Raw genomic sequence first — 20,753 nt, 5'->3', positions numbered from 1 at the left:
GCAGCCCAAGCGAAAGATGCGCACATGTGGACGTATCAGTGTTGCTATATAACAGCCAGCAGTTGACATCATGTCCCTAGTAATTTTTTTTTTTCCTGGAAGGAATTTGTGATCGTCTGACAACTTAAAAATGTCAGTCTATTGGGCGTGGCCAATTTACGGTTTCCAAGAGTAGTGAAGGGAACTGATTTAAGTTGCACAATTTTCCAGGAATTATTGAGTACAGTACTGAATAGAAAGATGCAGTTAATTCTTTTTTTCTTTTTTTTTTCCCCCCCATTTTGTTGAGCTCATGAACATGAAGTACCCCGCGACCCTTGTGAGGAATAAGCGCTCAAGAAAATGGATGGATGGATGGATAAACATCTCAATCACATGGTTGAAATAATCGTACACTTAATCTGCCAGTTTTTTAGGTCAATGATTCTATAAGAGTTGTGTGCTGCAGGAAATTATCCAATTAACTTATTCACCTATCAGCGACGTATAGTGAGAGGCAGAACAATACGGTTCTCTTCAACTGGATGGTAGAAGGTACAATTAAGCTTTGTTTTCACCGGTTGCCAAATTAAATGCAGAACCTAAATCATGTGCTGCAGCCATAATAATAAATCATAAAAGTTATGAATAAACAATTTTTATAGTTAATTTTCTAAACATATTTGTCTAATGTGGGCTAAATGCTTAAAATTAGGGATGTTCGATACCACTTTTTTTCAGACCGATACCGATACGATACTCAGACCCTCAGTACTCACCGATACCAAATGCCGATACCAGTAGTACATTTTGACAAATAAAAAAAAATCACTAAAAGATATTTTTAAACAAATATATTTCCATTAATTTTGACCAAAAAATCAACACAGTCACTCTTCAATAGTCTTAACGCTCAAAATAAAACACAAAAATGCTCTTTTAATTTAAGATTCACAATTTTGAAGTATTTCCAAACCGGTGACGTTTTGGTGAAAAACTGCTGCAAGATAGCGCCACTTACAGGCAAGGAGGACTCACTTAACGTCTTCCCCATCGGTCGCTTGTACTCGTCTGCGTCACGAGTACTCGAGTACTTGAAAAAAGGCTGGTATCGGCCCGATACCGATACCTGGTATCGGTACTCGCCCATCCCTGCTTAAAATGTTTATTTTCACTCACGCATGTGCAAGTAATACCCAGTGGCATTATGGGAAAATATGCTATGTTTGTAGCATTTAGCCTTACAAGTACTTTCGAACGTACTCGCGAGTATGTTTGATCTTATTTGCGAGTACATTTTAACATATTTAAATATGTTCAAACAAAGTAGCCGGTCAAATTTTTTTTACAATATAACAAATTCATAGCTATAAATAATTATTGTGACATTTGTGTTCTTTGGTGTGCCTCAGGGATAACGGATGCATTCCCAGTCCCTCCCCGCCCTCAACGAAAAAACATCTTTGGACATGTCCGTCGCAGTTCGTCGATGAAGGAGCATCGCGCTGTGATCGACGGCCTTGAAGTAAGGAACAGATGTTAAAATGTTTTCATTCTGCAGCGTGCGCACTCAACAATTTGTAATCTTTTTTTTTTTTTTTTATGTGAGACCCCACACATAACAAGGGGGGAAAAAATGCATGATTCATGCTGTAGAACAATACAAAAAATGACATCACACACAGTATCCATTGTCTCCCGCGAGACTCCTCCCCCAAACCTGATGCTTGTCATAGTACCAAGATTGACCCGTGTGAGGCAGCATGGTGCCACAATTGATGTCCACACCGCTGCAAAATACAAACAGCACTAGTAGTAGTAGTAGTAGAAGAAGCTAGGCTAACGAATACCTTTTATTATAATTGAAATCTTTGGAACATACATAACGATTTTAAACATGGAACAGGTTATGTGATTGTCCACACTGACCGTTTTCCGTGCAGACGGAGGGGAAATCACTCTTAATACAACTCACATCACACGATAATCCCTCAGGATTATCTTTCAGACGTGCTCTGACTTTGATCTTAATGTGGGAAGAAATGTTCAAAGTTGTCGATATGTGAGTGTGTGCAATGTTCCAAGCAGGTGTGAAGAATTTTCTTTACTGTCATCGTCACATCTGCTTTCGTGTACAGACCCTGTCGAAGAAATAAACAATTTACTCGACCAGTTTCCCCCATCTGTAAACAGGATGAGTGAGAACTTTAAAGTGGTCAAGCTGCGATCATTGCCCATAAATGGAAATACCAGAATTTTGACATCACGGTGAAGTTTATTCGATAACTTCTGCGTTTCACGCAGTAATTTGCTGATACATCATTTTAAACAATGGCAATATTTTCGTAAGCACCCGCAAGAAAAAAAATGAGAAAACACAGCATATTTTTAGGGCAGCATGACCTGCAAACTTTCCAGGAGTTGCCTTTCCGTTTTATTCAAGTGCTCACACATTAAAGAAAGGAAAATAAAAGCAATAAGTTATAAAGACGTGTCACAATAATTTAGTTGCATGGCACACTGCACTGTATAATTAGTACCAAATTAAAGTTTTGAGGTTACTTGAAACTGCTTCATCTACTAAAATAATGAATAATTTACTGTACCCATAACATGAACCCCCTAAGTCTCGACCAAAGTGAAAATAAATAAACAAACAGGCAGTCTGATGTAAAATCAATAAATAAATATAACCTTACTTGACACATTTTTAATGTCCTCTTGTTTCAGCACAAGTCAGCAGTGGCCTATCAATAGTATGACCTGATTATGACACAAATTCATGTAATACACTTGACGCGATAGGAGCGTCTTCATTTAACAAAGAAAATAGCAAAAAAAAAAAGACATTTATTATTTGTGGAAACAGAGATGAATGTGTGCATTGCTGAGGTCATTAACTCATTTATTCCCAATAACGTATAAATACGTTTTTTTTATGTTCTAAGTGTCCCAAAGACATATATTTATACGTTTTTTTCCGTTTTTTTTTTATGCTAGAGGATACAGAAGGGTTTGATGCAGCCTCTCAACTGCAAAGAACGGTTGCAGAAATGGTAGTTGTTACACAAACGGCCAGCAGGTGGCAGCAGAGCAAAGGAGATCAACCAGGGCCATGTAGAAAAAAAGCTCAATTACTTACAATTTTGAATAGATTTGTGAAAACTGATGAAACTTAGCTCTCTTCTAATGCTAATTGCTGCAAAACGGATACAGATAGAAACATACTTTTTTTTTCCTGATGAAAGAAGAGACTTTAATCTTTCTTTTGGTGGGTTCCAATCTTTTATAGCAATTGAACACAATATTCTGCGGGCCTTGCAAAATCAGTCAAAATCCAGTAAAACAGCCGGGAGCGAAAGGGATTGCTTCTGTGAAAATGGCGGCGAGTGAATGAGTTAATGTCCGGCAGTTTGCAGTTTGCACGAATGCTCCTTCTCCGAAGCGTCCTTCTCCACCTCCTGCGCGACTTCCACTATCACCCTCGGACTTTTAAGCTCGTGGTTTCGTCCGCCGGCGCTTTCCGAACACTTTGAGGAGGAATTGATTTCGGTCCGTCTGGAGTGTCTCGCCTGGGCGACGTCGCCCAAGTGGCAGCTATTGCTCGGACTGTCGCTTGCGTTGCCGGCCGCGCTCGGCCTGCGCGCGCTCAGCTCGAACACCTCCAGCCTCTGTTGCGGCTCCTCCGTGCACCATTTCGGGGAATACTTGAAGGAGTTTCCCGCGTAAGCGAAGGGGGAGCTCGCTACTTTCCCAGAGCCTCGGCCTTGGGATTTGCCCTTCATCATCCCAAGCACCTCGTAACGGAAGCTGGAGATGTCCTGCTTGAGCTCCTGTCAACGATGAAGCACAAACGTTTGAATAAGATAGAACGAAGGTGGTGGGAAGATCTTCAGTTTTGCGGGTTTACGCTACCTTGAAGTTTTCTTCAGTCAACCCTTCCTCCGTCTTGGCATCTCTGATCATTGCAGCTACATACCTCTTTACTAGGTTTCTCAAAACCTCCTGAAAAGTACACACACTAATGTTGATGTTTCAGTCATATGGATTCTTATGAGTAATTTTCGATGATGCGGAAATGTGCCTTACCTGATACTCGTGGTTTAACCTGACATTGTCTGCTGCGCGCCTCTATAATTACAGAAATAAATGTTCCATCAATAATGTGTATTCTTACAATAGAGCAGTAACCCGTCCATCCATCCATTTTCTGCACCGCTTACTCCTCACAAGGGTCGCAGGGGTGCTGGAGCCTATCCCAGCTGGCTTCGGCCAATCACAGGGCACACAGAGACGAACAACCATCCACACACACAAGCACACCTAGGGACAATTCGGAGCGCCCAATTAACCTGCCGTGCATGTCTTTGGAATGTGGGAGGAGACCGGAGTACTTCTTAATTGTGACTAAGCTTGTATCTCCAATTTACTTGACCAATATATGGAACGCATTTTACCCAGTGAAATTAATTTAAATGCCATTAATCTCTTCCACTGTGATTGGCTGGCAACCAGTCCAGGGTGTACCCCGCCTACTGCCCAATGGCAGATGAGATAGGCTCCAGCAACCCCCGTGACCCTTGTGAGGAATAAGCGGTCAAGAAGATGGATGGATGGATGGATGGATAATCTCTTCCAGTCTCTGGCAAAAACAAAAAAAAATACCCCTGTTTTTTGTTAAATGTTTACTATTGTGAAATATATCACTAAATACGTTTTGGGGAGTGCAGGACAAAGTATTAAAAACGTATTTATACATTTTTGTGTTTGAATCAGTTAAATTTGCATAATTTGCATTTGCATGTAATTGTAATGGATGCTGTAGGAGAGGAATAATGTCGTGGCAGAGGCAAAAAGTGACTAAAAAAATAAAACAACTAAATATGTATAGAGCAGGGTCCCCAATTCCGGTCCTCGAGGGCCGCAGTCCTGGAGGTTTTCCATTTTTCCGCCTACCTGCACACGTGATTCATATAACGAGCTCATCAGCATGCCTGATAACGATCCTTACCATTAGTATCAGGTGTGTTGGTCGGCGGAAAAATTGAAAACCTGCAGGACTCCGGCCCTCGAGGACCGGAATTGGGGAACCCTGGTGTCGAGCTACAAATGAACTTTCTTCTGTTGGTTTGTGTTTTTTATTTTTTTTATTTAGCCTTTTCTCAGTTTATGTAAAGCACTTTGTATACAGCAACGCCTGTTCTGAAAGCGCTTTATAAATAAAGTTGAGTTGAGTTGAGTTGAGTTGAGTTGAGTTGAGAATAACTTCATGATTTAAATGCTTTGTCCACCAGGGAAAAAAAGTCACTAGATTTGTCACTGGTTGCGTTTGACAAAAAATAAATAAAAAGTTGACAGATTTAGTGAGAAAGTTGCAAGGTTGATAACACTGCTTTAATTTGATGCTCACTCGTACCTTCAAGTTTTTCATTTTTTAGAACTAGACTTTGTTATTGTGTCAGTGTCAATGATAGCTTATTTTCAGTTTATGTACAAATTTGAGTTATATCATCACTGAGGAACAAAACTCATCACTGAAAGAAAGATATCTTATATCTGATAGCAGATTACCCTTTTCATCTTCTCATCTCACAGTTATCAACTAATTTTCAAAGAAAAAAAACCCTGACCGATTGTGAATGATGTCTAATGCAAGGTATTTTTCGGGTCAAAATGTTACTTTTCTCTCCCACCGGCGGCCATTTTCAATTCTGCGGTCATTGCTAACCTGTCAGAGTCCGAACAGATGTGAGAAAATCAAATCTAATAAACTTACCCCCAAACTTTCAAAGGTTTGAAGTCTTTTTAAGCTCGGCCTCCGAAGCACACGTGCTTGTATCCATCCTGTCAGATAATAAAATGACTTGGGACTGGGTATTATGTTGAACGGAGACGGCAAAGTTCCTCCCTCTTCAAAGTAGCTCATCCATAATTTAGTCCTGGCAAATTTCCACTCTATATCTGCGTGATCCTTAAAAAGAAAATGCGAGTCGTTCATCAGAAGGCATTAGTCAAAGAACGCAAGACAAACGGGGGCGGTTAAACAACAGAATGACTACTGACGGCGATGTGCTGGTACGAGTTGTTCATCATGGCAATTAGCATGTTCAGCAGCACAACCAGGGAGATGATGTTGTACGTGCCGAACATGGTGGTGCCGACAAACTCGGTAAATTCATGGTCCGGCTTCACTCGTGTCACGTAGAGGGAAATGAGGCCAAACACAGACCAGAATAATGACTGCAGCGTCTCGAACAACCTGAAAAACAAGCGGAGCATACATCAGCTTTACCCGCGCTGGTAAACAAAGCGATTCATCATCCGCCACGGTTTACTTTCGCAACGTACGTTGAGAAGGCATTGTTTTGCTGTATGCAGCGGATCCCCTTGCAGTTTTTTCCCACGTCGGTTCCGTAGTAATAGTAGAGCTGGTTGAGGCCGTTGGCAAAGGCCAGCAGCACCAGGCAGTAGATGAAGAGGAACTTGAGGATGTCGAGGAGCATGCGGCCCAGCGAGATCTGCAGCGGGCCCAGGTGGGAGTTGGCGGTGAAAAGGCAGATGAGGCGCAGGGAACTGAAGATGTTGGCGATGGCGAACAAAGCCTCGGCGATCAGCGTCGGGTGCAACATTTCCCAGTTGCATCGGGATTTGTGCCCGCTGTACTGCAACATAAATTTCGAAGTGGTAGCGTCAATGAACCGGCAGGTTCCCCTGTTAAACTATACCATATTATATCTTACAATTATAATTAGTGTTGTTCCGATACCGATACTGGTATCGGTAGAGGTGCCGATACTGCATTAAAACAGTGGTATAGGTATCGGCGACTACTCACAAGTAACATGCCGATACCATTAATTCCAACGCTAATATAGGATTTTGGATGCAGCATCTTCACTGATATGTGACATGTTCACTGCATGCCGATCTAAGATATCCTATTGGCCCTTGAATGCTCTGAACCAGTGGCAGGACAGCTTTTTCATGTTGAGGAAAAAAAAAACTTAAGTATCGGTATGGTATCGGTATCGGCCGATACGGCAAAGCTGGGTATCGGTATCGGTATCGGGAGCCAAAAAACGGTATCAGAACAACACTAATTATAATTACCCTGCAAATGTCTTTCTGATTACGTGGCACAACCCGTAAAAATAGAAATTGTCAAGCCATAATGAGACGTCCGTCAGTTGTTAGCTTTAACTTGGTAACTCATCGTAAAAAAATTTTTTTATTTTTTTTTACGTGGTCTGTAGCTTTACCTGGCAAACCTACACAAGAGGATTAGGGCCAGTGAAGACTTAAAAAAAAAAACTTTGGCAGGATTCTCACTTTATTCTCAGAATGCTGACCTTTTAAAGTCGCAATTCTGACTTTCTCACTTTAAAGTCAGAATTCTGAGAATAAAGTGAGAATCCTCCCAAAATTCTTTTTTCCTCTCATCACTGGCCCTAATCGTCTTCCGTACAAGCAAGACTAAACAGCTCCTCCTCAACATACAGTCGAAGTGTGCCACTTCAGCACACCACCTTGACACAAATTACTACTTTCCTATTAGACAGGGCTTGGGCTGCCTCTTGTGAACTGAAGAAACAGATGCAAACTGTTCATTTTTTCAGCCAATAGCTTGAACCAATAGGTCAGAAAATTATTTTGTGAAAAATGAACCGCAAATAGGCGCCCGGTTGCTTGTATTCAACTATCCATCCATCCATTTTCTTGACCGCTTATTCCTCACAGGGGGTGCTGGAGCCTATCTCAGCTGGCTCTGGGCAGTAGGCGGGGTATACCCTGGCCTGGTTGACAATTCGGAGCTCCCAATTAACCTGCCACACATGTCTTTGGAATGTGGGAGGAGAACCGGAGTACCCGGAGAAGACCCACGCAGGCACGGGGAGAACATGCAAACGCCACCCAGGAAGGCCGGAGCCTGGACTCGAACCCGAGTCCCCAGAACTGGGAGGCGGACGTGCTAACCAAGTCATCCTTTGTTTTTTTTTTTTGTTTTTTTTTTTTTTTGAGAGAGCTCCTCCAGCTCCTCTAGGCTAACCAGTCATCCAATATTTACAATATTGAACCAAAATTTTCAAAGAACCACTCTAATCACTCACACACGGCCATGCATCAGAGTTCTCTACTTATACAGTACGTAGAGTACCTTTGCATATGCAACAATCTTCAGCGAAATGGTTGCAAGATATAATGCGTTCATGATGAAGTCCATTATATTCCACCAGTCATCCATGTAGTCTTGGAACCCACTATCCCACATCTGCTTGATCTCTGTCCAGATGAAACCTTGAAGACACCAGCAAATGGCGGGATTATGATTGTGACACCACCAGGAAGGCCAATTAAAAACGGACAAAACTGCTCTTTTTTTTTTTTTTTTACCGATTACCCAGGGTAGGATCATCCATTCCACCACGGTCGGTGCCGGGCCCTGAATGTCACGCTGCGGGGCTTCGATGTGCTGCGACGCCAAGAAGAGCAGGAACAGGAACGTCAAATAGGAAGCGGCGTGACAGATAAACTTGATGAAGGGCTTGCGGATGAATAAGCCGTAACGGCTTTTCGGCGAGACCAAGTAAAAGATGGATAACACCGGGAAGAGGAGCCCGATCAGGATACACGTGATGAATTTCACTGCCCAGTGACGCCTTCTCCAGCCTGGGATCTCATCATACCAGCGGGAGGCCAGCAGCTGCTGACAGTTGGGCTGGGCCACAAACTATCAATGAGACAAAGATATTGAAAATGATAACTAGGGGTGTCAGTTGATTACAATTTTTAATCGTAATTAAAGTGGATGACTTCAATAGTTAACTCACGATTAATTGCAATAAAATAAATGTGCAATAAAATTACAATATTTATATATTTTTTTAGTTTTCATACTCTTGTTAACTTAAAAATGGGGTAAAATGTAAAACTGATAGAAATATGGCTGCAAGTTTTAGTCAGTGAGACAGTAATTTTATAATAATTCATAAAATTGAGTCAAAATTAAAAAGATGTACTGTGTTGTTTTTTGCAGCACAGTACATCTTTTTAATTTTAACTCAATTTTCAAAATTAATATCACTATTGATTTGTGTTGGTGCCCTGCAATTGGCTGGCAACCAGTCCAGGGTGTACCCCGCCTATTGCCCGAAGCCGGCTGGGATAGGCTCCAGCACCCCCGCTACCCTTGTGAGGAATAAGCGGTTAAGAAAATGGATGGATGTATTTGTGTTGGTCATTTTTTTCTGCCACTAGATGGCGTCATTGTATTTGTAAGACATTGGCGACAGCTCAGTGCAGTTTTCTTTTCATATTAAGATCTATCTAATCCTTAACATGAAATAAGTTGTGAAATTCTGCACATTTTTAAAATGGTAAAGTACAACTTAACCCCAGTCACCACAAATATATGAAAAAAAAAAAAAAAGACTGGCATTAAGGGAACTTTAACTCTAAATTTTGACACGCCTTAAACTGATAAATTTGCTGATGGAATAGTTGAAAGTAGAAAATAATTTTGCTGACGAGTATAGTAGTCCTTATTTACTCTTTTTGAACTCCCTTTTGTGCCCCCCCCATCCCTATAGATTCAAAACGTTCCAAAAATGATGTCTGATCCCTATTTCCTAACAAGTTGTCAAATTGCTTCTTATCCTCCGCCCAAGACATCTGCAAGACGTCTTTTTTTTTCTGGTGATGGGAGTTCATTTCAGCTTAACCTCGTTATAGCCAAATGGAATCACTCCATAATGGGGCGGGTGATGACGAGGTCATCTTTCCACGCACAATCCCGTCACATCTTCCCATCTTGCCACGGGAGTGGCCAAATTGCAAGTTGCGGCCGCAGCCAAGCGTGGCACCATGGATGGCATCGAGCAGAGGATTCATTTGCATTCCTGTACGATTGAAATCGGCCACTCGGCATAGTTTACACAAATCCTGGGAACAGGAAGTGATTTTGTGGACAACTGCTAAGTGCTTGTAATGGTCTGCAGCTCGTCTGTAACCACCTCGGAATCATCCAATCGGAAAAGCCACAACAGCAACCCGCCAAAAGCTTGTGGTTGTGTCGTTTTCATCCGCACGCTGCAAACGTGCAATAAAATGAGGAAGGTCCTTGTGAGGAAGGTGCAGTAGAAACTTGGACTATCTATTTGGCTCACATGCTACTTGTTGTAGCTTTTAGGATGAGAGCGTCAATATAGGACCGATCAAGTGCTCAGACATATTGGTTGGACTACACCCATTTGTTCGTTCTGAATCATAAATCTTCATCCCCCAATATAATTGGGGCAATTGTATGCTTCCAACTTTCCATCTATTTCAACTTTCTGAAGGTGAAGCAGTCCTAGCATCTCATAATGGTTTTCCTTTATCGTCCCTGATTGATCACATTACCGTATTTTACGCATTATAAGGCGCACCTTCAATGACTGACATATTTTAAAACCTTTTCCATATATAAGGCGCTACAGTAGAGGCTTGGGTTACATTATGCATCCATTAGATGGTGCTGCGCTCAAGGGAATGTCAACAAAATAGTCAGATAGGTCAGTCAAACTTTATTAATAGATTACAAACCAGCTTTCTGACAACTCCATTCACTCCCAAACTGAATAAACAGTTTTATTATTTTCTCTGAGGTAAAGTATTAGTATTAGCTGGCGATCCAAGATGGCGGGATCTTCTGCGGATGCGCGTCATCGATCGTGCAGGGTCACCGATAGCGTCTTGACAGAGAGACCTGTTGCAGCTCAATATTGATCCATATATAAGGCGCACTGGATTATAAGGCGCATGGTCAGCTTTTGAAAAAAATTGAAGGCTTTTAGGTGCGCCTTATAGTGCGGAAAGTACGGTTATTAAACAAAATAGATCCACTATTGGTGCAGTACAAATTTGTGCAAAACTCCTTAAGGCCCGATAAGAATTCGCACACAGATGCCAAAACGTTCTCCTAATGATTAAAATATTTCAAGTTTCAGGCAAATAGCCATCACGTCGTCATTATCACCCTATAATCCGATTGCCACGGGACTTGAGGAGGCAACGGTCGGTAATGCATTACATTAAGAAGCAGCCTTTGCAATTACGGGCTGCCCAAAAATCCCTCAGGACGCCTCCGACCATTTAGACCCATTTGTGGCTCATCTTGACGCGGTTCTTGTCACGAGGCCACTTATGTTTACGATTGAGTCCTTGTATATCTAATGACAGCCTCATGTCTCATTTCCTTTTTTTTTTTTTTTTCAGGAGCATTAAAAACGTTACGCAGCCAATTATTCCAGTAAATGATTCATATTTAGGATCATAAATATATCTATTCACAGGATGTTGGATGTGTTTCAAGTGTCTTGCCCAGATTGTGCCTGGACAAATCGGAAAATACTTGCATGCGCAGGTTATAAATCATAATGGCTCATAATGAATGTTTACTTATGAGCCCCGGTTTGGCGGAAATGACAACTTTTAATGTCAATAATCTTATCAAAAGGTTACGTTCATCCACAATTGTTGCTGTTGGCACTTGGTTTTTGGACGGCAAAATAATCGGAAAGGCACGTCTTGGCTTTGACTTCGAAAGTAAACGGATCGCTATGAGACGGAACTCGAGTAATATGCATGACAGTCACAGGAACAAGCTCTGAATAGCAATAAACCACAACTATGTGATGCCCATATTTAGAGTTGCCGATATTAACTCATTCACTGCCAATGACAACTATAGACGTCAAAAATCCAAGCAAACAGCCAGTTTTAATTTTGAAAAAAATAAATAAATAAAATTAAAAGAAATTAAAAAAAAGAAAAAAAAAAAGAAATTTCAATTTAGTTTTAGTTAGTCTTCTGACTAAATATAATTAAAGCCTTAGTCATAACTTAGTCACCTGATTGTATTTGGGTTTTAATCCAACCTTTAGTCGACAAAAATAAGGAGCAATTTTAGTCGACTAAATTGACTTCTGGAGGTCGAGACCCAGTTTGTGGTCTCAGTAAGACCAAGACCGATCACTATGCACGATGGTAGCACTTAGCAATGAAATTGTTGTCATTGTTGTTATTAATAATAATGGGGATTAATAACTATGAATGAAAACAATGAATAACTAAACCTAAATTCAAATTTCTTGTCAAAATTTGCACTGGCTGTTTGCTTGGATTTTTGACGTCTATAGTCGTCATTGGCAGTGAATGAGTTAATATTTTAAATTGTAAATATATCATCCATCCATCCATTTTCTTGACCGCTTATTCCTCACAAGGCTCGCGGGGGGTGCTGGCGCCTATCTCAGCTGGCTGGGACACCCTGGACTGGTTGCCAGCCAATCGCAGGTAAATATATCAAAGAAACTATAAATCACAAAACAGTTTGAAATCAATTCACATTCGGCTTATGACTAAAACAAATCAGAACATATTACTTAAGTCTGAAAGGGCTGAAACTGGCTCCCAGTCAAATTCTGCTCCTGATCTATAAATCAATGAAAAGAAAATGCTCAAGGAAAATAAACCCAGTAGAGCTCTGAGGTCAGTGGAGCCTGCAGATTTCGAAGCAAACATGGTGAAGTGGCATTTAGATGTTATGCTGCAGCAGAAGTGAATCAGCCCCAAGTAAAACTGCTTTTAAGTTCAGGTTAAAAAAAAAAAAAAGATGCTTTTTTTTGTTTTGTTTGTTTTTTGTCTTTGATTTGATTTTTAGATTCTCCAACCGTCTGACAATCCTAAACTTAGTTTGACTTAGCTTGTAAACTTGGCTCCTCCTCGACATTGAAAGCTTATAACTTTCAAAATCATTCTTCAGACAATTCTTGAAGGATTCACAAATTGCTCATAAATCACAAATTGCTTATGTGTCTCCAACTGCAGTTGTCAGTTTCAGTTCTGGAAAGTCTTCACAAAATGGAGAGTCAGCCACGACTTGATCTGGTTAAGCTAAAAATAGGACTTACCTCTTTCTGGCAGTATTTGATCGCCAACTTCACCCGCGCCAGTTCGTTGGCATTCTCATCCAGCAGCGGGTTGATGTCATCGCGGTAGTTGAGGATGATCTCCAGCTCCTTGGAGCTCCTGGTCTGGTCCAAGAGGTCCTTGGCGAATTGCTTGCACGTGTGCGACAGCTCCTCGTACTCCGACTTGAACTCGTTCTCCACCCTGCTGAGCTCCTCCAGCTCCCAGCTGAGCTGAAAGGCGGCGAGGAACGGGTCCTCGCTGGACAGGGCGATGAGCGACGGGCTGGCCAGCGCCTTGTAGATGTTGAGGCGGGAGTGCGAGTGGCGCAGGCCGTCCACGTCCAAGCTGGACACGCACTCCAGGCAGTCGCACAGCACGGCGTGCGGCTGCGGGATGGAGACGCCTCGCTGCACCAGGAGTTTGATGATCTCGTAGTTGTTGGTGTGGGCTGCCAGGATGATCGGAGTGATGTCCGGCGTGAAGTCCGAGAACTGTTTGTCCAGCAGGATGGGTGGGAGCTTTACGGAAAAGTACTTCAGTTACCAACAGATAGGAAGTCGCTTGTAGTTTAGCTGTGTGGCAGTACGGTACTCTATCCGTCAATCTGTCCGTCAAACAGTTGGTCGTTTTTTCCTGTCTGTCAGTCTTTATTTAGTCTGTTGGCTCAGTCGGTCTGTTGTCTCTCAGATTGTCTGTCAGTTTCTGTCTTGGTTAGTCTGTCTTTCTGTCGAGCTGCTGGTTGGACTGTCCGTTTGTCCGTCCATCATCTTTTGTCTGTGTGTTAGTCTGTTTGTCAGTTGGTCTGTCGGATGATCTGTTGGTTGTTCCCATTGATGTCAGCAGACGTTGGCTTTCCCCACAGCTTTGGTCATGGATATCGGACACGATTACCGTATTTTCCGCACTATAAGGCGCACCTTCAATGTATGACATATTTTCAAACTTTTTCCATATATGACGCATCGCATTATAAGGCGCACCTTCATTGAATGACATATTTTAAAACTTTTTTCAAATATAAGGCGCTACAGTAGGGGCTGGGGTTACGTTATGCATCCATTAGATGGTGCTGCGCTAAAGGGAATGTCAACAAAACAGTCAGATAGGTCAGTCAAACTTTATTAATAGATTACAAACCAGCTTTCTGACAACTCCATTCACTCCCAAAATGAATAAACAGCTGTTTTATTATTTTTCTCTGAGGTAAAGTATTAGCATTAGCTAGCGATCCAAGATGGCGGGATCTTCTGCGCATGCGCGTCACCGATCGTGCAGGGTCACCGATAGCGTCTTGACAGCGAGACCTGTTGCGGCTCAATATCGATCCATATATAAGGCGCACTGGATTATAAGGCGCATGGTCAGCTTTTGAAAAAATTGAAGGCTTTTAGGTGCGCCTTATCGTGCGGAAAATACATGAAAAGCATTTTCGCTTTTATTTTATTTCGTTAACGAAATAGTTTTTTGAAATTTTGTTTTTTATTTTGTTAGTTTTAGTTTAATAGCACCTGTGTTTTTCAACACCCTCCCTTCTTACTTTGACCATCTCCAAATATTTTTGTTTTTATTTTATTTGAACTGAGTCAAATGCCATTTTTAGCATATGTCGCGGGCCGCTGAAAAATGGACGGCGGGCCGCAAATGGCCCCCGGGCCGTAGTTTGGACGCCTCTGATCTATCACCATCAAGAAATGGATGAAAGTGCGTCAGCAACTGCTACAGTAATATTTTTTTCCCACTTCACTGGCCTGGTGGCACAAGCAACACACAGCAAAAAATGGACTCAATGACTGCTTGTGGTTTGAAAAATTCAAATTGCGCCACTCAACAGACATTAGGCAATCAACAACCTTTTATAGGAGGGGAGTCAATTCCTCCCATTTTTTTTACCTGTTTCTCACCACTGGGCTTCTTGTGGTTGAGCAGCAGCTCGACGGCGCCCACCACCTCCTTGCGGATGGCGTGCAGCAGGGCGTCGCCCACGTGCACGTTGTAGCTGAGCAGCAGCTCCACGATCTCCAGGTTCTCGTTCTCGATGGCGATGAGCAGCGCCGTGCGCCCCAGCGAGTCCACGCAGTCGATGTTGATGCGGAAGTAGATCTCGGCCTCCTCCAGGGCCTCCTTCACCGTGGCGTAGTCGCCCTTCCCCACCGCCCCCAGGTAGGCCCTCTCCAGGGCCGAGAGCTCCGACTCGGCCCGCACGATGCGAAGGGCGATGCGGTCGCTGTACGACGAGCTGTCCGTCTTCTTGTAGTACAGTTGGGACATTGTTCACACGGCTGCCCCCCCCCCCCCTCGAATTTGGTCAAACTGTTGTTCACGCTGGGTGTAATTACACTGTTGACCGCTAGATGGAGGCACGCTAGTTTGAAACTGTAAATTTGGCAGAAGAAGGAAAAGTATTTCAGCACAGCCTCATTTTTGTTCACACTTATTGAATGCCATCTTCTGCCATTTTACTTTTTCCAGACACGTTTGAGATGTTTGGCGTCAATGCATATGTACTTTTTCATGAAAAAAAAAATATATATTTGTTTTTTTGTTGTTTTTTACCCTATATCACTACCAAATGATCAAAATGTTCTGGGGGCCCCTATGACGTAATATATGTTTGGAGTACCCTGAGAATGGGGGGAACTCAACTTTATTTATATAGCACTTTAAAAATAACCATATAGGCACAAAGTGCAGTACATGCAGAAAAAAAAAATCACACATAATATAAAAAAAGCAAACTTGACCAAGGAAGGCCATTGCCTCAGTACTAATTATTATTATTATTATTATTATTATTATTATGTTACCAGTAGGGGTGTGAATTGCCTAGTACCTTACGGTTCGATTCGTATCACGATTCACAGGTCACGATTCGATTCGATACCGATTAATCCCGATACTAATTTATAAGTCGATTGTTGCGATTTTTTTTTCATTCAAATTTAGAAAATACTAATCAGTAAACTTGTAGAATGTAAGATTTGTATGAAAATGTATTATTTATTATACAGGTTGTAATCTGTTTCATGCTTGAACAGCATTAAAATAAAATATTAAGGCTTAATGTTCCGTTCATACAACATTCTTCCATGCTTAAGGTGGGAACCCTAACCCGAAGTAAGACGTTTTGTTGAATATTTTTCCATTAAAAATGGAAGTTTAAAAATCGATTCAGCCGCCTATTGAATCGATTCGAGAATTGCGCGATGTAGTATCGCGATATATTGCTGAATCGATTTTTTTTAACACCCTAGTTACCGATATATAGCAACTATATAGTAGGCGGAATAAATTACATTTCTGTCCATTACCATTTTTCGTATGATTAGCCAGACTTTTACTTTTACTATACAAACCTATTATAAGATAATTTAACTCGTTTTGTATATTGAGATTTAAATTAATTAAATTACATTGTTGATTTTTTATTTTTTTTTAAATTAAGGCACATGCACTCTTCTTTTCCCCCCTATTGAAAAGAAACATAGAAATTGGCCTGACCTTTTCCACGGTGCAAAGTAGCCACTCGATAAACAACCAGAAAATGTCAAAAAGAATTGAGAGGGGAACAAAAAAGAAAAAGAAAACACACTTGTTATCCTCTTCTCCTGAGTAAGAAGTCCTCCAGTACACAGGACGCACTAACTCAATGACATGTCAAGCAGTCAGCCTCCCGCCTCCCCTCTCCCTCCTCTATGGACACATCCGGCCTGTCAAGCCGCCACCTCCCTCTTCATCTCAATGCTTTCATTTCAAGTGTTTTGCTCTTCTCTTTTTCTTTTCCCTCTGCACATTTGCACTTTTCAATGTAACATTTAAAAGTCAGTAGCCTTCCAGTCTGTGGTTGTGATCTCGCAGGAAGTGTGGTTGCTGCGAGGCTGTTTCCTCACTTCCAGGACGCGCAGTCGTCGTTATCCTCGCTGCAGCCATTATCGCTCACAAGCAGACATTCACAGGACACTTTTGTGTTTTGTGGGTGTTAAAGTAGGAAGAGGTCTTTATCGCCTTTTAGTTTGAGGAGATTCAATATAAGAGCGGAATTGACCTGTCGGTTTGTAAACACTTAGATACCAGGGTCGAAAAGTTGCATGAAAGTCAAACGATATTCTTCATTGAATTTTGTTAGATGCACAGATGTCAGCTTCTGAAAAGTGTTACCTAATTAATGGCTTGGTGTAGTTGTTGACGTGATGTTATTTGTGTGCCAGATCAGCTCACTAATTTAATAATAACCTTATTTATTGATTGATTGAATTATTTTTTTATTTTATTATCAGTTCTCATTGCTGCTGGACATGTAAATTTCCCTGAGGGCGCCATCCCAAAGGGATCATTAAAGTCAAGTCAAGTCAAGTCTAAGTCTAAGTCTAAGTCTAAGTGAGTTGCATGAAGTGCTGCCTCCACAAGTGAAAATTGATTTGTCATTGCGGGCATTGTCTTTTTTTTTTTTTTTTTTTTTTTTTTTTTTTTTTTTTTTTTTAAATCAACTGCTCGCCTAGTCACAACACCCTTGCTCTTCCACCTGTTCTTAAAGGTAACAAAACTGGACTTGCTGTTACTCAAAAAAAAAAAAAAAAAAAGCCATATAAGTGGTCTCTTTATAAGAACTGTACAGTGTCTGTCCACTAGAGGGCAGACAACGCCTCCATTTGTTAGACATTCAAATTGTCAACATGACTTATGATAGCTGGAGCTGGAGCTGAGGATTTTTTTTTTTTTTGTTGCCCTGTAGGGATAAAAAAAAAAAAAAAAAAAAAAAAAAACATCCCCCAAGGGATCGTCCTTTCTTTTTTTGAGTGTAGAGAAATCTGGGCCAACAAAATGGTTAATGGTACAAATGTTAGCAAGTCCTCCGGTCCACTTCTTGGCATGTTGTTTACTGCTTTTAACTTTTCTCACGCAGGAGTTTTATGTGTGTAATAAATGAGGTTTAGTACCCTCGAGCCTGCGACTGAAGACGTTTGCAGCAACATCATTTAATATTAATCGCATCATTTACTGAGGAAGTGTTTTTCTTCACGAAAATCCACCCCTACCTAATTCACCGACTGAAATCGGTCTAGTGAACTAAACTTTTGTATTTCAAGCAAACGCATGCGGCCGAAGCGGACTTGCTGTCCACAATGCGGCTGCCAGTGCCGTGTCGTACGCGCCCGATGACGCAACGGTCAGAAATTCAAACATCATTAGGTGAACATGAGCTAATTAGTGCTGCCAGGCCTCCTCGCCGCTTGATTGACACGTTGATGCAACCTGACCAGAGCCGTGCATCACATACTGTAGATTTGATTGTGGCAGTTGCTATTCCACGATAGCTTCGCGGTCTGCGTGGCATTCAACTCGATGAGGAGAAATCTTGTGCTGTTTGGATCCTCTTCTTAAATGAAAACTTGTCAAGGAGCGGTCTAATTCTTGAAAAATATCAGTTTTTACTTCCTGGTAGGCTGATACTCAGTTCAGTAAGCTACTTCTTAACTCATTTACTGCCATTGACGGAAAAAGACGTCAAATGATGCTTCTTTTTTTTTTTTTGCTGGTCTGGCAATGAATGTGTTAATATGGTCATGCTAAGAACCAGGAAACCATTTCACATTGAATAAGTGCAGTGTGAAAAGGACTATAGTCTTCAGTTTGCCACCCTTATAAGCCTTATAAAAAAATGTAATATTGTGAGTTGGTTTCCTTAATGTTGCCCCTTTCATACAAACTAAATGTGGCAAGGAAAATATTCAAAACCCCTGCAAAGCATAAACACATTAATAAAGAAAGCGTTGGCGGTGTGTGCGTGCGTGTTGGCTGGCTAATGAGATGTTGCCACCTCCCGGCAGCAAATGCAAAATATGGTGAGCCATCCGAAAAAAGCCGGAGCCGGGAGGCGTTTTCGTGTTTAGAGAACAACTTGGAGCGTGTCGTCGTGTAAAAATAGACTCGCCTGGTGTTCATTTCTGACGTTCGCCCTCCGTGTGTTTGTTGTGACTGTTTGTAGGTATTTGTGAGCTCAGCAACAAGCCATCACCTGACAAGAATGAGCAAGTTTGTCAGTTGGTGCACTGGTTCCCATTAAACCTGTCAGTGGTTTGTGTGTGTGCGTGTTTTTTCTTTTCTTTTTGTTTTTTTCCTAGGGTCAGCGGGTTATAAATCAAGCTCAAGGCCCATAACTGAAGTCCACATCTATCAGGAAGCATCAATTACAACAGTTAACAGATGACAGATGACTCTGAGGGGCAGATTAAGTCCATTACAGCACGGTAGGGGGAAATATTTGAAATATTCCCTCCCCGCCCCGCCCCGCCCCGCCCCGCCCCCACGTCCCTCACAGTTATGGGCGACAACAAGCCATCAACTAGAAGCTTGTTGGTTGATTTGGAGTATGTGTGGGGGGGAATATTCGTATGAGTAACAGAAATTAAATCTCACCGATTCAGCCACATCATTCCCAAACTTCCTTGTAGGATTCAGTGCAGACTTTGTCGAACTTCGAACATACTTGCAAATACGTTTGAATGTATTAAAATTAGAGCTGTCAAACGATTAAATTTTTTAATCAGATTAATCACATCTTAAACTTTTGATTAATCACGATTAATCGCTTAATTAAAAAGGCTTTTTATCAACATTTTTTGCCTGCCAAATTTAAAATGCACCTCTTATGTGTTAATTTTTTCGGCATTTAACGTTAAGAGGACGTCTCATCCTCCTCTTTTTTTTTTTTTTTTTTTTTTAATCAGTTAATTACTTGCATAATTGAAAATGGGGGAAAAAATGACCCCAATAGTTTGACATTAACAAATATTCTGAATGCCACACGCAAGCATTTATTAAATGCTTCACTTTAATGCGTTATGTTTTTTGTTCAAACACAACCTGTGCTACCTTTAACGTAGCCATCCGCTGTCAAGCTAAAGGATCATTTGCAGTCAAAATTAATAATAATTATTAATAATAATTAATTTTGTGATTAATTAATTAGTCAACGCTTTAACTTTGACAGCACTAAGTAAAATATGTCCAAACATACTCACAAATACGTTCGAACATACTCGCAAATATGTTCAAACGTACTTGTAGGCTACATGCTACAAAGTTAGCTTACCTTCCCATCATGCCACGGGGTATTATTTGCGCATGCGTGAGTGAAAACAAAACCCCTTTTTTTTTTTTTTTTAAGGATTAGGGCCACATAATAAATCGTAAAAGTTACGAATAGATACTGTTTTTTGTCGACTTAATGTTCTCATGAATTTGCAATGTGGCCCAAATGCCTAAAAAAATGGGGTTTTGTTTTCACTCGCGCATGCGCAATAAATACCCCGTAGCATTATGGGAAGGTATGCTAACTATGCCGACAAAAATATTTTGGGGAGACACAGTAAAGAAAGAAAGCCCACACAGCTGCTTGTGTCACCATGATGCATCTTCTGCCAACACGACGGTCGGACACTTTATGATGTCACAAATGTGCGACACATCCATAGGAGAGGGGAGGGGTTGAGGAGTTGGGCACAATTTGAGCCACAAACACAACAGGTGGACCAGCACGTCTATTATTATCGACTGATTTCTTTATTTGGTTTATCTGTATGACGTCAAAATTCACCGATAATATCGTGCATCCTTACTTCTGGTCTCATTTTATTGTCCAAGATGAAAATGTAAAGGGGATAGAGAGAGCTGCCTTGACTTGACCACTTGACCATAATTTTTTACACCACCCATGGCTGCCCTACATGGAAATCAGGTTTATGTTTTTTTTTTTTTTTTTGCATGTATCTGTATATCTAATTTAAAAAAAAAACACTAAAAAAAAAAAAAAGTCATTACAAAGC

The 20,753-nt window shown here is 41.2% G+C and overlaps 1 protein-coding gene and 1 long non-coding RNA gene across 2 annotated transcripts in view; one reads left to right on the top strand and one right to left on the bottom strand.

The window, feature by feature from the left end:
• LOC144033185 (uncharacterized) overlaps window positions 1–1,489 on the top strand; it is a 37,583-nt gene extending 36,094 nt beyond the window's left edge. The window contains exon 4 of the long non-coding RNA XR_013287901.1: window positions 1,392–1,489. This is a non-coding gene — a long non-coding RNA (uncharacterized LOC144033185). The remainder of the gene's footprint in view (window positions 1–1,391) is intronic.
• A 1,445-nt stretch (window positions 1,490–2,934) lies between these two features.
• On the bottom strand, window positions 2,935–15,201 carry trpc4b (transient receptor potential cation channel, subfamily C, member 4b). Its single transcript, XM_077541997.1, has 10 exons — window positions 14,821–15,201; window positions 12,930–13,448; window positions 8,371–8,707; window positions 8,135–8,274; window positions 6,328–6,641; window positions 6,043–6,238; window positions 5,756–5,950; window positions 4,069–4,110; window positions 3,895–3,984; window positions 2,935–3,812 (listed from the first exon to the last, which is right to left on the bottom strand). The coding sequence occupies exons 1-10, from the start codon at window positions 15,196–15,198 to the stop codon at window positions 3,378–3,380; spliced, it is 2,646 nt and encodes an 881-aa protein (XP_077398123.1). The 5' UTR covers window positions 15,199–15,201; the 3' UTR covers window positions 2,935–3,377.
• Between the last annotated feature and the right edge of the window lie 5,552 nt (window positions 15,202–20,753).

This window comes from Festucalex cinctus, chromosome 13, assembly GCF_051991245.1.
Source record: "Festucalex cinctus isolate MCC-2025b chromosome 13, RoL_Fcin_1.0, whole genome shotgun sequence".
Taxonomy (NCBI): domain Eukaryota; kingdom Metazoa; phylum Chordata; class Actinopteri; order Syngnathiformes; family Syngnathidae; genus Festucalex; species Festucalex cinctus.
The sequence above is the reverse complement of the archived record's forward strand: the minus strand, read 5'-3'. Positions and strand labels throughout refer to the sequence as shown.

What these genes read in the sequence shown, in the direction of transcription:
- trpc4b (XM_077541997.1), bottom strand. Translation starts at nt 15,198, where the DNA reads ATGTCCCAACTGTACTACAAGAAGACGGACAGCTCGTCGTACAGCGAC. An exon ending in GATCCTACCCTGGGTAATCG is followed by an intron (nt 8,275 to 8,370) that starts GTAAAAAAAAAA and finishes GGTGTCTTCAAG; the next exon opens with GTTTCATCTGGACAGAGATC. An exon ending in AGATTGTTGCATATGCAAAG is followed by an intron (nt 6,642 to 8,134) that starts GTACTCTACGTA and finishes TTTATGTTGCAG; the next exon opens with TACAGCGGGCACAAATCCCG.